The 17,770-nt window shown below is 39.1% G+C and overlaps 1 protein-coding gene across 1 annotated transcript in view; it reads left to right on the forward strand.

Moving 5' to 3' along the window:
- sfl (N-deacetylase and N-sulfotransferase sfl) overlaps window positions 1-17,770 on the forward strand; it is a 117,810-nt gene that overhangs the window by 41,025 nt on the left and 59,015 nt on the right. Inside the window, exon 2 of the mRNA XM_018449848.1 lies at window positions 1,963-3,722. Within this exon, the coding sequence (XP_018305350.1) occupies window positions 3,547-3,722 (176 nt within the window). The 5' untranslated portion in view covers window positions 1,963-3,546. The remainder of the gene's footprint in view (window positions 1-1,962; window positions 3,723-17,770) is intronic.

The following is a 17,770-nucleotide window of genomic DNA, read 5'->3' on the forward strand; positions in this document are numbered from 1 at the left end:
CGCCCGGGCGAACCCAGAGAACGAAGAGAAGGAAGATTCGCCAAGATTCTTCTTCGGCAGAGACGAGGAAGAAAGATGGTTTCGTTCGAACGAATAATCAGGAGGAACCTCTGGTAATCATTTCATGCCAATCGAGTAGTTTCCTCGTGCAATCTCGGCCTTGGTGCACCTACGTGGCTTCTCCCTCTAAATCCGCGCACGTGATGCATCCGACTAACGACCCTCTCGGGGAGCCAAAACGTGTCTCTCGAATTAAGCAACCCGACACTGGGTAGATCGAGAAGGAATCCCGTAGGAATTATTTCCATGCAATAAACGAATTGACTTCGCGCACAACGGAATTTACGAGAAAAGTTACTAAGGTGCGTAAGACGAAAAAATATTACAGGATTGAACGTGCTTGGAAAAATTTAGTATGGACGTTGTCATATATCTAAATAAAAGCGAAGTATTACGGCTATAAATTTTATTTACTGTCTTTATTTTGCAAGACATACAACATTAAAGTTGCTTATAGAACGTAGAGTAAATGGCTAAATATATATTTTGTGATACCATATATGTGGAAGATTTAGAAAGATATTATTCTGACTTCTTTATGGCATCTTTATAACACCTAACATTCATAATCATATAATCAAATGCCTGAAAAAGTCAGAAAAATCAGAAAAAATATTTCTTACTGGTATTTTTGCAAATTTTCACTCATTACATTTAAATTGAGTTCTTCGTCACATTATATGGATATTTTATGCATTAAAAATTATTAGCCAAATAGATAACACGACATTGAAGAAACGATTGTCTATTTTATTTTCCTATCTAGCACGTAAACACGTTCTATTTTCACGCGTTACGTTGGCGTCAAGCATTCGTTTTGCTGAGTGCCAAGTTTCATTCCGAGCGAAGTATCCCATCATTACACGTCAGCGAATCAAAGAACAGAGACCTCGATCAAGGGGACGAGGGAATAGAAAAGCGAGGAAGGTATTGCCAAAGTTCGACGAGCTACCCCGTCCACCCATTAGCGTGTCAGTCATTCCGGCCGTGTAATTAAATTCCGTGCGCCAATGTCGTCGCGTGGATCCCCGCCCTGCGCGATCAAATCTTTTTTGAAGCTGCCGCATCCGTTCTCTCTCCCTCCATTTTTTCTCTCTCTTTCTTGCTCTCTGCTTGATTTCTCGAAATCAGCTTGGCGCGTTTCTATGGACGGTATCAATATTTTCCCTGGGAAAAATGTCGGGTCAGCTCCCGAGAGAACGCGGGGTGAGGGAGGCCGCGTTGCGCAGAGAGTGATATTCTGCTGGAGGGTCTCCTTGACGTCAATTCTATCCATTTCCACGTTTTCCCGCGTTTCTTACCGCCCTGCAGTCTCATTTTCAATTTATCCTTGAAACCTTTTATTGCATTTTTCGTTTCTCCCACCCCGTTTCAGAGGATCCGGCGTCGAATGGACTCGCGCGAATACAACAGATAAAACGAAAGTTTGTATCGCCGCGGGGTCGCTTGCTTAGAGTAGGAGACCCGGGGGGAGTCTGATTAATGGACTTCTTACTGTATAACCGGCGAGAAAAAAAATTAGTCGGGAAAAGGTCGGTGGCACCGGAGAAAGCTGCACTGCTATAACTGTATTATGGTCGATTAATTGGAGTTGTTAGGCGCCGTAATCGTCTGGTTGCTGCTGTTTAATTATTCTAAGATGACTCGCACAATCGTCTCTTCCTGCATTATTATCTCGTACAATTGACATTATTAATATCTATTTGCACAATTTTTAAATCTTGCAGAGATGAGAGAAAAATTTTTAAATGTATTTTTCGAGAGAGAGAAGAGACCTATTAAAAAAATGAACTTTTACCTATTACTTCAAATGAATGATTGATAGAATATACATATAATATATAGCACTAATATTAATTCTCATGCCCCATATTTATTTTTCTATCTTTATGATTGTTACAGAGCGATATCATGGAATTTTCCAACGTTGCACGAAAAAGGTCGCCAACGCGAAGACATAAACTCCGAAAATTGTTTCGCGTAAGAAACACTGCGATTGTACATCGTTCCTAATTGACAGATAGAGGAAAGAGCCAGCGGCGGGAGGTAACTAGAAGCGGGAATGAGAAGAGGATCGAGCGGAAGACACGAAGCAGTGTTCGAAATTTACGAGTGAGTCGGTTTGCTTGCACGTCGTGGGGTCCAAGATGGTGTCTAGGGGCGGTCGTGCGCCGTAACAAATGGTTCAGCCGTGAACCCGCTCGCCGTGCAACGACACCGGAAACAGGCGGCAGCTATCCGGCGAACGAGCGAGCGAACGAGCAAGGAGATCCGCAAGAATTTGCGAGGACACGGACGTGAAGCTTACCCCGGTCATCTCTCGCCTGGTGAATTGTTCCGAGGCACGAAAGCCGAACAGTGGAGTCGCGCTTGTTTACAACGAAATTGTCCGGAGACAAGATGATTCTGAAACGTCGACGATGAAACGACATACGTTTCACTACGATCGTCTTGTGAGAGAACGCGTCACGACTTTCTAATACGCGTTCGCAGACTCAGAGATGACGAAGTGTCGCGCGTTTCGATATTAAGATCTTAATAACAGTTGGTCCATGATAATTCGGCCAGATGGGTTAAAAAATCGTGATTCGCGATTGACGGCACGGTCTCGTGCTGCTTGCGAAATGGCGATTATACCGTGTTCTCGAAAGTGCAACAAGTGGTATCCAGATTCTCAATGGTGAGACATCATCGATGTTACTCGACAGACAGACGAGGGGATTTGATCCGGGGCCGATCAGGTTCACGACCGGTTGAAGAGTTTCGAACAGGAGGACCGCCATTGTTTCCTAGAACGATGCCAGCGGGATTAAGCGTGTCTAATGAACTTTGAATCTGTCTCAAATACGATCATCTCGAAATTTCTTCATCAGGATTCTCTTCGCCGGTCTAAGTAGATTTACCTCCGCTGAGAGAAAACGTTCAACCAACGCATCGAGAGGTCCCGGTCCGATGCTGTTCGTTAACCTCGTCAAAAGGTGCTTTATTGATCGCGGGATCGAAAGGTAGACGACGAGTAGCTCCGAGCTAGGATTTTAACTTGATTCCAACCGCTGGCTTCCGTCGAACTCGAGTACTTGAATTTATTGACATCGTCTTTACTAGAAAGATGTATAGAAGTTAAAGAAAATTTTAATTTATACGACGATTCACCCAGAACAGGGGACTAGTGTTATTAATGCATGTATTAATATCCGTTGAAACGTGACGCGATTCAATGTTGCACGTGACTGCTCTAAGAGAGACTGTAAACGCGAGTCCATGGCGACGAAAGTGCTCTATGTTGTGCAGACGAAAGAAACGCTTGCCGGGCATCGACGATTCTTGGAACTGCTACCTGACCTCTCAACGGCAAATCCGTTGACTAACGTAGCACCGTTCGTATGCCGCGGGCAAACACATCTCGTGACTCGCTCGAGGACGAAGACTTCGCGATAATCCAGTCAAGACGTTGTCGGATCCGCAGAGACGTCGTCGAATGAGACGATGGTGATGAAGATAAACGCAAACGAAGCTGGCGTTCCTCTATTAGGCGCCGTCGGTCCGCGCTACGTCGTCAAACAAGCGACGGTGAAGCGCTGCGTCCTGGCGTTGTTGCTCGTCTCCATCGCCAGTATATTCTACTACACTTACTACATCGTCAGCAGTGGACCGCTATCCAGGTAAGTCCAAACAATGCAATGAACCATTTTGTCCCTAAAATAGGAGTATGATTGTTATAACCACACGAAGTAAATTAATATCAAAAAACGTCGAAAAATTATGCTTTCTACACTTTAATTTAAAATAAAGCAATCATTCACATATTGCTTTTTTCTTATTTAACTACATTTAACTACACAATTTTATATTTAATTACACGACACATATGAAAACGCTTCCAAATTTACAAATTTAAGATCTGTCAGAAAAATTTTGTCCCGAATCGAATATCGAGTCTCGAATTTCCGAATAGAGTTTTGGGTCTCGAATAGTTTTGGGTCCCGAAATTCAGGTACCCGAATATTTCGGACCCTTCCGACCCGACCCGATCATTACCCGATCCGACCCGAGGTTCAGGTATCCGAATTTTTCGGGTAATCGCACAACCCCTACTAATTAGTACAAAATTTTTACATGCAACATTTGTTGCTGGCAAAATTTCAAAAACTCTTTTTACACAATAATCCGACATGTTCCTAGAAGTTGTACACTTGTACAACTTTTTCGGATTGTTGACTTTCGTTATCTTGGTCAAGAATGATCGTAAAAATGTAAAAGAGCGCAACTTTGCACATTGCTACGTAGTAGAATTGCGTAAACTTTGAAATACGTGTAGTTTCGTAATAGTGCGGCAATAATAGCATGCAAATGCAACGGAAAACACCATTAAAGACCGTGCGGAAGCGAGTTTACAAGGGGCGATTAGTATTGAATGGCGAGAGACGAGTCGTTTGACGATAGATGAAGTAGAATGGCGACACTTTTAATTACTTTGTATGCAATCAAGCGAGTCAAAGCAGACCAATTAGAGCCGCGAGTTGGCTGACCGTCGCGCCAGTCAGTTCGTAACTCTAAAATTGCGTGGTCGCGTGCAACGTTGCTGGTAGGGGATCTTCCAGCAGAATCTCGCGCGTCGCGGACAATTTCCATTGACGTCTTATTTTTCACGTGGTGACGATGTGGAAAAGTGGAATCTATAAACGAACGCGATTGGCAATTATCGACAGGAAATATTTTATCACAGAGACACGTTTTAATTGTGAAATCAATAATTTTCATTGATATTAGCAACTGAAATCCTTTATTTAAAATAAAATGGATTGTACTCATTAATTTCATTAAGAAAGCGCAGCAACGATCTCATGAGATGATATCATGGGTATAATTAACTAAATAATATTAATGATACACAGATAATGGAACATCAACGGTCTTATGATTCCGATAATAGTCGAGATAATTGTAAACCACTTTTATATCGAATCCGGAGTCACGAGAAGCATCAAATAATGGATAGAAAAAAGAGCGCGTATATAATTTTTTTACAATTTCGCAAAATAAAGAATGCAATACATAGTATCAGAAGGAATTCTACGGAAAACAATTATTAATGCAGAAATATCGGCAGTATCAAAGCGCGTTGATCTAACTTCGCAGTAGCGTATTTCCATGTTCCGTAGTAATAAAATATCTTTGTCACGCAGCCGACACACCGTCCATTATACGTAAATATACATGCGGTTATCAAGAAAATCGCATACAGAAAAATTATACTAATTACTTTCGATAATCAAAGAATAACAGACGCATGAAATTATCACAGACTATACTGCAGGATGTTTCATATCTTTAATTACATGTTGCATGCTGCATAACAGAGCCTGAAATGTTGAATTAATCATTATTAACGAAAATTATATTTTTTACATTATTTTTTTTTCCCCATGGCATAAAATTTTTCTTAGTTTTTTGATATTGAAAAACGACATTAAAAATTTTGAATGCTTTTAAAGTCGTACAAAGCATCCTTTGATCATTTACTTGGTAAACGAGCAGTAGGCAAACGAAGATAGTCGTGAATTTTAGGAAGCGCGGATCTCTTCTATCGTTATAAACTACCCGAAAACTCGTATGTAGGAAGCATGAACAACCCGCGCAAAGACGAAATAGTTTGTGGACTCAGCGAATTGGCAGGTACCTTCGGTCTTAGAGACGATCCTATTTAAATGTACGAACTCAATATATATCTATATGTATGCGAGCGTACATACATACATATATACTATAAGGGTTATATACATGTTTCCGTAATATAACTGGCCCAATTTCCAGTTTTCTTCGATATTCTGCAGTCTTGTAGGATTGCCTGACTACGATGCCCGTCAGGCAGAGAAGTAAATTCACAGTTAATTAGAGAGGAACTGAACAACCTCACGATCTGAGACGCTTGCTCTAGTTCTACGATTCTATTCAGTTCGTCCCCATAATAGCGAGACGACATGCAAGTACAATGTCCGTGTATTTGTTGAAAAATACACGATAATAATAATCGCACAACACAGCAGAAGTGCACTTCCGAAATATAATATCTGAAATGAAACGTGTCGCGTGAGCGTCAAGCGCCTGATATTTCCAAAGGTGCGGAAATTATATTGTGGCCCGATGTTTTAGCCATTACGTACACGCGAAGTTTCGCATTTTTCTCGCACGGGAATCAAAGTAATTAAAGTATAATTTCCCTCCCCGCGCGCGCGTGCGCTATACGCGACCGGTCTCGTTGAGTGAGAGCTTAACAAGTTTTCTTCGACACGTAGTCGACGAGATTGTTCTGAAAACTGATCCCCTCCGAAATATCGCTTACGTCAGGGGAAAAAGTTCGGGATATATATTTCATGCGGCGCGATGGTATCGCCGAGTTGCAAACGGCGATCTTCAAGAATGTAAACCGCACGTTTACACGGCCGCAAAACTCTTCCTCCGACGACAGATCATAATTTACTTGCTGCAATACTAACGGACGTATCTGTTATCATAAAATATTCATTATAATCCTACAACTATGTTTCATGTGGGAGACTGGAAAGTCGAGATATATGACTCGTTACTACAATGTGCTATTATATCTAAAAACCAAGGGGCCGGCTCATAAATCCTCGTGCACGCGCTATCAAGTTAGTTGATAATGCCATGATCTTACATGGATCAATCTTAATAGATAAGCCGCGACACCATGGAATTCTGTAGTCGATCACAATATACAGGTTTGCTATCGTCAATCATTGAGTTTAATACACACTAGTACAGACATTGACATGTAATATCACATCTATACTGGTAGCTTCGCCATCTATAATCCAGACTGGGCAATCCCATTGGCAAACATACGACGATATCTTGGAAACTGTATTGCGAGATATTGCATCTTGGTATTTATAATTGCACTGTCAATTTAGATAAGACAAGACGGACTACGTGCTATTTATCAAGGCTCGATATGAAACTACTCAGATTAATCATCTAATTGAGTTCAATTATATCTCATCTGTTCACGTTAAATCCATGTAAATTAGATTGTTCTGTCATATCAAAGTTTCTGCCATTTTTGGAACTTTTCAATTAAATTTTAGGAAAATTATATTTAAAATTTTCATACCAAATGGAAATGTTTATTAAATATATTTTTAAGATATGCGATATGTATATATACACATCATACGAACAAAAAAATTATCATTAATTATTCTTTATAGAATTATTCTCTATATAAAATTATAAAAGTACTGCTACAATGATAAATTATTATAATTACATTTCTCTATTGGTGTTTTATATAAAAACATATCGCGAGTTTTTACATGTATAACGAATATTTTTAACCGCGTTCTCAAAGGGTGTCTGTCAGTGACGTCACTCCCGCAGTAAAATGCATTATCGCGATGGCAGTAACAAATTAGCAAAATCCACGAACGCACAACGTGGCAATTTTAGATCACTCGTAGGATCTGCTTCGTCGCGTCGCGATAGTGTCAGCTGTCGCGGCGTCTACAGCTATGCATCGCCGTTTTTGTGCGCGAGCGCGCTATCGTGCGATAAATCGTTGTTTTTGGACAGTGACGCGTAAACGCTATTTAAAGTAGGATACCGAGGCACAAAGGCAGCGGCAGGAAATTTATCGTTAACGGTGTCGTTGGTTCATTTTTTTTTCAGCGCGTCGTAACGCAAGTCTTTCCCCGTGAGAGCTCTGAAATAATATCTCACGGACTTCCGTCGGTTGTATACCACTGACAAAAAGTACATTTATCTCCGTTGAATAATTCTTTTGCTATTAATCTAAGAAATCGCGATTACTCTGTCATCGCAATGTTCTCAATGTATAGGTGTCAAGTGTGGATGGAGAAAATTGCTCGCGCAACGATACTGTCGCGAAATATTGTCTCCTGTTAAACATGAGGGTGTATACACGTGTCTAGTAAAAGGCGGAAGCGCATTCGTGTGAGAAGTGCAACTTTATATCTTCTTCACTCTTTGTCTCTCTCTTTTTCTCTCTGTCTCTCTTTCTGTATCTGATAAAACGAGAAGCAATCGCTCGATCTATCTCTCGTACACGTGCAGTACACCAAAGAAAGAGAGGCGCGTTCCCTGTCGTGGGACGTGAAATGCGACCGGATGTTTGTCGCACGCCCAATCAGCGTCAATTCAAGCTTCTCCTCTCTCAACTGACCTTACATCGGCGCTAAACTTCCCACACGCACGTACGTAGTTACTTCCTATCTAGCCACGCGCCTTTTGCATGATGCATCTCGTCTCTTGAACCCCGCCCGGGAACTGTGCCCATAAAAATCGTCGAGTACGATAAAGTTTTCCTATCCACATATTGCATTCTATATCAACTAATTTTCTAGAAAGAAATAAAACATGCAGGCACGTATAATCTTCATATATTAAGCTAGAATGGTTAGTCGTTTTTAATTTTGAGAGATATTTTTGAAATCTTGTAATTTGTCTTAGCTTATCAAATATCCAAAATTCATCAAACACTAATATTTATTTATATTTCTCTTTTATTTTTTAAACAACTTTTTAAGTGGACTATAAGTCTTATAAATTAAATTTGATGATAGAAACAAAATCGTAAAAAATCTTCGTTTTTTTTACTACTTATTTTTACTACTTATTTTTTACTACTTATTTTTTTATTACCTATTTTATTACTATTTATTTATTCTCTTAATATTAAATAAATTGTTTTATTAATGACGATATTTATTAACGAAAAATATTGGTATCTTTTATAAATCTTAAAGAAGATTTGTAAATATATGCATGTATCACAAAAAATTTGACTATTGCAACGAGTTTTCTGACGACATTCGCGTAAATGTTGATTTAATTTCTGAACTTACGATGCCACAAATTACAAGTAGACTTATAGTTCGGACTTATAGTGCAGACTTACAATCTGAAATTAGCTAATTAAATTGCGAACGCCGCAAGAACTCTGCCAACGCGGCGACCAGTATCGCGAATATCGCGAGAGATAGAGTTTGTTCAACGTAGCGATACATTATTCATCGCGTTTATTCGCTTGCGGAGTTTCGATTATTTTTAACAATTATCTTCGCGAAGTAGTAGTAATTGAATCATGAAAACTTTGGTCGCAAATTTCTCCGAGAGTCTCTTACGAAATTTATTCCGACATTAACTTAAACTTCAACACTAGCCCGTGCTTAAATTACAGACGTTCTAATAATTAACTTTTCCATGTACGGATTATCATATAAGAACAGAATTTAAGTAGAATTACTGTCAAGTAAATTCTGTTCTAGTAACTAAAATAATTATTTTGACTTTATTTAAGAAAGAAAAAGGAATGCTCTTTTATTTCAAAAGTAACATAACACTATAAGGTAGCAATGGTAACCTAATCTCTTGAGTTAAACAAGAGTTATTTTTAACTTCTATGTGTGTGAAAATGTAAATCAATCCATTTCTATGGTTAGTGGTTTCAAAGTAAACAACGCCTACTATATTAGCGTATACACTGAGGTAATACATTTTCTTGAGTTAAATTGTTTAACTTTGTTGTTTAGCAGATTAACGACATATTGAATAAGAACAGTGGTGACTTATAGAAATGATTAAAAGAAATTTTAATTGGGTATAATTTATGAATTTAATTAACAATTAATTAAAAACTGTGATTTTCGAGTAATTACCTTGAATGAATTATGTAAACATTATTCTCTTAATTGTCAAAAGAACTAACGTAACTTTATAAAAAATTGTCACAAAAGATAAAAAAATAACTTTTTAAAGGTTATGAATTAAAAATGACAAAAATGACACTTGGTCATATTGAAAAATGTATTTTTTTTGTCAATATTTATTTAATTAGTCACTAATCTTCTAATTCGAAAATAATTTTTTCCCTTTTTGGGAAGAATGATTTTTTTATTGTGTTATTTTTTAAATAAAAAAGTGATAACATTTTTGTTGAATGTTTTAACGCATTGAATATTTCAAATACTAAAGGTTTACATTTCACATTTTAGAAATAAATTATTAGTGCAATTAGAAATTTCTCAATATTTTTGTTGATCGAGCACGATTCGTGTGTACCAAGGGAAAACAATTTCCAATGGAAATTGCGAAATGGTGGTATCAGCAAGGATTACTGGATAGCTGAAAGTTTAAAGAGGCAGAGACAATATACTGACCGAACAAACATAATTTTCAACATATCCCGTATTTCGATGCTTGTTCTCCCAACAGAGCAATATATCATGAAAGAAAGTAATATATGGTACGACTTCGCCCCCGCGAAGGATAATCGCAAAAGATGACGACAACGGAGGAGAATCTTTTGCTTTATCGACTTCCGGAACCATTAGGGAGTGGTCGACTGAAGTTGCGCATTCCATATTTATTCTTGCAATAATCCAGCCATTATCTTTATGGACTTTATAAAAATTGATTTTAATTTTCTATTTATATTTTAATACACTTGGTTACGTCACAAATAAATATTCAACAGAATTCATAGTATATATAAAATTTATAAAATATATACATATAATTTAAATATATAATATGAAAATTATACAAAATTATTTAATATCTCTTGTAATCATGTTTAACATCATCTGTTAATCATAAAATATATTTCGAAAGTCTAAGTATGAAATGTGCTAAATGAATTAAAGAGCAAAGTAGATGCCTCTCTCTTTCATTCACGTGTTTTTTCCGTCTCCTTCGCGAGCTTTCTTACTGTACTTGGGTACCAGATACTTCCTATTTCCACGCACGACTGCACCTTAACTCGTTCTAGGCTCCTGTCCGTCGTACGAAATTCTGGCATGGTGACATTTTACAGACGGCATCGAGCGGTAATTGCCGGCGTGACGGCAAAAAAAAAAATTACGAAAAGAAAGAAGCGCGTGCCGCATAGACCGTGGCGTAATTTCAGATCCTCCGCCGCGGTGCCTCTTGCTTTTTATTCCCCCGCGCACCACTACGCCAATTTACGCTCAAGTCTCGCGTGTAGGTAGAATACGTGCATCGTTCTCCAGTAAAGAGGAAAAGTAGGAAAAAGTAGGGTGGCTGCGGTCTCATTAGCGACGGCAACGGCCGAGCAAAAACTCGAGGAGCACTCGACCGAGAGCCGCCGGTCCTTCCGTTTAAAAGACGGAGGCGAGCCGCCATTGCTGCTGTACGGGGATTTAATCGGCTATCGTGAATACGCGCGTGCATACTGGAGCGACACACAAAGACACACGGTAGATAAAAAGCTCCGCAATTACGACGAGTTAAATGAGAAGCCGTAAAGCGCCCGCATCGGTTCCACTGGTTCTTCACTAATCGTAATCTCGTCTAATCCGCGCTATCGTGGACGAAACGTTTGAATACGTTTGTGACTACGTTAATCATGATTCTTATTAAAGGCGCACGTACTCTATTTTATTTAACATTAAAACCACGGTTGTGCCATTTTTTATCCACACACACACACACACACACACACACACACACACAACACACACACACACACGCACACACACACACACACACACGCACACACACACACACACACACACACACACACATTCGTTTAGTTTTTCTTTTCCTGTTCATTTGGATTTGCACAGCTTTAGATTTTTATAACTTTTCATAAATAATCATAGTTAATTACAAGTAATTTTACTTTTATGATGACAACCCCCCCCTCATAAAAAGTTAGATTTACCTTGAATCGTAGTTGAATTAATTTAGACCCGTGGTTTTAATGTTAAAAAAAAAAAATAATGATGTGTTATTTGGAACGAGAATGGAGAATTAATTATAATGCGTTTTGATATACACATCTTTGATCAATTTTATTTTATATTCTAATTGCTTCGATGAAAGGGTTGCTTTGATCAGATAGAGTAGTTGGAAAATGGTAAATACGCCAGTTGGGCGATTGTTATGCACAAACGCTCTCTTTTATTGAATAAAATTGTATCTTTACGCTCGCGCTTTTCAGTGAATAAAATAGTGATGTTTGATTCAAGTTACATCCGAGATCAAAGTGATCTCACAGTTCACAATATTTTCTAGAATAATATAAACTCAGTCAAGAAAACATTTCAATTTCGATTGATTTTTCTAGAACAGTATAGATTATTGATTTCCGTTTTGACAAGGTAATGAGAAATACGATTTCTATCAAGTTTTTAATGAAATGAAACGGTACAAAAAGGAAATGCCGTCGCTCGTACGCAAACTTAATTACAAGCGCGTTAGTTTGTCGCAACAACGAGCCGCAGATCCATTCATTACTAAATAATACGTGTCACGTGGCCGTATCACAAATCGTCATGCATTCCGGTCTGGACCGTCGCGGCACAATATGGTATGTACATCCAGGCCATTAACATTGTCCTGTTGCTTTCGCGAGTGCGTGAGAAGCGACCCTAATTCTGTCAATCCTGAGGGCGGCCTCCGGTACAGGGGGTGGCCGTCGATAGTGTGCCGGCGATGTTAACTCGTAATTCTCATCGATTCCGGTGTAAATATACCCGGGAGCATGTATACCAGCCATGCAGGATTTCCGTTACGTGCTAGATATACCACGGCACAGCATGAATCGCGGAGGAACGGCCGGGCGTACAAAGGGGGATGAAACGTGCGTACACGCGACAATCGAAACACGAAATGCGGTTTGGAGTAGAGGAGGGAGGGGCAACCCGATAACCTCTCGTTCCTCTTTCCCGTTCTTCCTCACGTCCCTCTTCGAAGAATTAATAGCTGCGAGTATCAGACTCTGCCGTCGATATCATTCGGTTCTCTGGTTTTCGCGAACGAAAATTATCGGACACACGGTGCGCGTTGCCATTGTTTGCGTACAATCTGTTTTTCTTCTTGCACAGAGTGTAGAATTAGCAAGCAAAGAGACAATACGAGCCTTAATACGAAAGCTTGTCCCGAAAGAGAGAAACGAGTTTCCACTTGGTTGGCGCGAGCATTATTTTCCATGTATTTGTGGGTGCATCGAATGTGACACGAGGATGTGTTTCGCCCATTGAACTCGAAACGTAAAACTACAAGAGAATACGTGGGTGTTTTAGGGGGAGTTTCGTGAGAAGCTCTCGCTCGGCTCACGGTTTGGATCGTATCGCGATTTGTGGGTGTCGTTTGTAAGTGTATACGTAAAACAAGATCCCGTTATATGCGAAACCTCGCCAACAAACCAACGATCATTGCGAATCACTCGTAACATGTAATCAGACGCATCTACCGAACGACAATCGACGTGATAGCCTTACGGTTAGTCCTCGATTCGTGATCCCTTAGTCGGTCGTATGCGCACATACACACATGCAAAATACATTATACCAGGTATATGCGTCCGTTATTGGTCGTAGCTGGTTTCGGTGGATTTCGATGAATTAGCTGTAGGATATGACGCAAACGCATGGCCATTGTACAATGTCCACTTGCGGATATCTGCGTATCGGTTATGTGGCCGTACAAAGCTCCATTCAAAACGTTTGCGATACCCTTGTAGCCCTGGGTAGCGTGTACGTACAACTCGATACCTTGTACCTAATATCACGCACGCAGTAGGAAGCTACGTGCCAAAGAGGCTGTTTCATGACGAACGTCAACGAATTGCTCATAGGACGTAATGCAAATCCCCTTTAAGGCTTTACGCTACTGGTTAGCAGTATTGGATTATGACATCAAAAGCGGGAAATTACGAGAGAAATTTTACTTTTGCCTACATATAGTAAATAAATTTCATTTATTTCTTTTTCATTTATTATAATATTATTGCATTAAAAAATACAGAATTTGATTGCAAAAGAACCAGCTTAATTTTATAACTATTTTTCTGCGTGAGAATATAATACACGTTTGTAATGACAATCTAGTGACACGTACAATGATATATAAATCTTGCCTTTTCAAAGTTTTTAATGATAGGTATCATTGTTGTAATATTCATTTTCGTGGTATAACAATTCTTAAAATTCTTTAGCGGTGTGGGACACCATCAGGAAATCAAAATTGAGCGTTACATCACAGTTTATGAACTTTAGAACTTGCGGACAGTCCAAGCGATAGAACTCTCTCCAACAGATTCGGTAGTTACTCCCAATACGAGAACTGGGATCTTTGCGCATCAACGAATCCCAGCTCGTATCCGAACAGGCGGTTTCACTAAACTTGGTGAACTTGCAACACGTTCTGCGAAACGCGGTGGCGATCAATACGAAAAACGCCACAGGATTCACAACTGAAGCGAGCGCAAACTGGTTCGCAACTGTTCTCGCTCCCACGAGCGAAACTACTCATGGAAGAAATTCGCGGATCGCGCGCTCACGAGCAACAATTAATAAAACGGACGAGGTAAGAGGTAACGCGAGCCGTGTAGCTCGCCGCGTTATCTCGTGACGTGCAATTCGTTCTGAAGGGCGTGGCTCAGGTGGATTTCCATGAATTAACCCTTGGACGCCGCACAAATCTCCTGCAGTGTCGCTGTTATTCTCCCGTATCTATATATTCGCGTGTCGGTGAGCCCTCATACATTCCCACTCAGCTCGTCGAGATGTTATACGGTGTCCCATTTAACGTACGTGGCATCTGATACTCGTTGCGGGTAACACGTATATATACGTACAAACACCTACCTGGTTCGCATACAGGCTGCTGGTGCAGCCTCAACCTACATACAGGTGTGTCGTAGAAGCGAGCTTAATATACCCGTTAAAAGACTTGTGTGCGGAGATACGCTCCGGCGTGCGGTCGCAACGGCAAACGCTAATCACGTGTTTAATTATACCGCGTCTCGAAATTAACGCGAGAACATATCGAGATACTTCCGCAAAGAGAGTTAAGTGGGTTCTGCAAACCGACACGGCATTATAGAGACCTTTACCTCTCATGGATTTACCCTTGGAAACTGCGGCGAGCTCGATGCATTGGAAAACGACTCGGGAACTTGGCATATCGAGAAAATATGAAGTAGTTCTCTTTAAAGCATTATAGGATTCACATAAATTTATATTCACGTTATCTCAGTAATTTTTTAGATCAGATCACACTCAGAGAAAAAGACATAGTGGAAACTATAAAGTTTAATGATAACTATAAAAATTTTATATATGTAGAATTAATGTACATATAATTGAATAAACTATTTTATAATTATTGTATAAACTATTAAATAGCTTATTTAATTATATACATTAATAATACAATAATTTACTCAACTATGCACACTGATTCTATTTATTTAACTTGTGTAGTTATCACCTTTATAATTGCTATCATTGTGCTTTTCTCTAAGTGCAATCATATCAACCTTGATTATTGGATCATTTAAAGGAAATCAAAGAAAGCGCAATACTATGCGCGATTTGAGATTTTAATAAATATAAAACTACTGGCGTAATAAAAAAAACCGATATCAATATTCACGTTGTCAGGCAATTTATTTCGTCATATTTCTTGTAATTCTATAATAATTGAGATCAATCGTGACACACAATTATGACGTCCTTGATAATTGAATAGTTTGACAATGATTGATATGCGATATGAATTGGTCCATAACATTCAATAACGTGCGAAACTGACGCTGAAAGAATGTTATCAATACTGTCGATACAAGCGCAGATCTTCAGATGGCAAATTTGTTTCCAACAACAATGTGGACGATGCGATATAAGTCATGTCGCACATCGGGGGAGCCAGTAAATGTATCGTTGTGAAAACGTGGCGTGGCCAGATTTCTCCGCTCCTGGCTCTCTGAAAGCCGGACCCAGGTGATTTCTCGTCGACTACACGTTCCCGCTCCCTCGCAGCGCGCTGCGCGCCGTGTCGCGGTAAAGGGTTTCGAGGCGTACGGATAGCGATAAAAACGGGTTTTACGCGAGAAGAATCGACAAAGACACAAAGGAGAAGACAACGGTGATATGTTTCGAATTGTGTGGAGTTGATATATGACGCAGTTGGACATAGGAGAACGCAAACTTGGGTGGAAGGAAACCCGATGGACGGACAGATGCCGTTGGTAACTCTGGAGTAGAATGAGAGCCAATAATTCTTTGTGCCCAAGTGGAGCGCTTCCATGTGGATAGAGATACATATGTCACAGTATGCATCCGCATATTGTGTCTGTGTGCTTAGGTACACGCGCGTATATAAATTGCATCTCACCCTTGAACGGTGCATCATGGTTGACTGATTGCGCTCTATTGATTAGGTTTCCAATTATTGGAGGCAGTCCCGGTTATTTCCATTTTCTCGTACCCCTTTCTAGAAACTTTCGTGCGATGACTGCGAAACCCTTTATTTACCCATACAAAAGAGAATCGACTGGATACCGTATTATCTTATCGAGCGTATATATTCGTCCTCTGATATTTCTCTTCGATTGTCGAAGTCTACGCGAATCTCGTTATTGCGAGAAAATCATCGAATTGACATGGTAACTTCGCGCGTGCGCGCGCATCGTTTAAATAAACGACTCGCTTGTTAACCGATGCGAAATGTTTTATCGTTTGTGCTTTGCATTGGATGGCGTCGTCGAATAAATGTCGGTGAAATTGGCGTTGCATGGACGAAACGAAAATCGATGAAAATAATGTTGCGACAAGCTTGTGTATTTCACGTATTTCATGGAGCCTCTACTGAATAGCACAGTCGAGTATCATCGTGTCGATCGTCAAGTACTTATCGATGTAAACATGCTTGATACGGAACCATAGGGATTTTCCATCGATAAGCTGCACTCTTTCACGTTTCTTGGCAACGACTTTGCGTTATCAATGACGCGATGGCAGATTCCTGCTTATCAAGCGACTGCTTATGCCTCATTACAATAATCCTGTTGCATCACGTGCGTCAAAACGTGAATCGAAAGAAGCGCGGAGATTGAGAGATACTTGACATTTTTACAATAATGACGATCTTCGATTAATTCCGCGAATATTTCCATTCGTCACGAGAATCACTCATTTCTGCAGATGAAATCCAATTTCCTTTAACGGAATCAATAAGCCAATTTATTTTCTTATAGATATATTTCGTTCATGTGTATACATTTTTATTTAGCTCCAAATAACTTTAAAAAATTGTTTGTTTCAAGTAATATCATTTAAAGCAATTTATTATTTTAACTTGTTTATATAACTATAATTATAAAATTCGTAGCCAGTATGAATCCGATAAAACAGTTGACTAAACTCGTACTAGCCATCGATTTGTAATTATAATTATTTTTATTTGTTTTCAATAGATTTTTAAACTTTAATGCGTTTTGAAAAACTGAATTTTTTTCGATTGAATACAATTGAATAGATTTATTTTAATAGTTATATGAAATCATGTATCAGCCTTTTTATTTTCGTATATTCGAAAGCAATTTATTTCATTTGCATTAACGGTAAAAATGAAAGGTTATTGAGAGATTATTTTTCTGTCGAGCTTTTTGCTGTGAGTACATGAAAACGGAATAGTTTTTTTTTCCGTTTGCCATTGAAAGCTTTTTCAAAAATAAAAAAAATATCGCGCACTCGTTCACAAAATGTTATCACTTTGGATCAAAAAATATGACAGCTTAATCCAATTTTTTATTATTTTTGTACATCTGAAGCCATTTATACGGAACACGGCAATATTATTAATATAGCATCGAATTCCAGTTATTATTCAAACTATTATTCAACTGTATAATAAGGTT

The sequence above is a fragment of the Mycetomoellerius zeteki genome, unplaced genomic scaffold (assembly GCF_001594055.1).
Source record: "Mycetomoellerius zeteki isolate Tzet28-1 unplaced genomic scaffold, Tzet1.0 scaffold25, whole genome shotgun sequence".
Classification (NCBI taxonomy): domain Eukaryota; kingdom Metazoa; phylum Arthropoda; class Insecta; order Hymenoptera; family Formicidae; genus Mycetomoellerius; species Mycetomoellerius zeteki.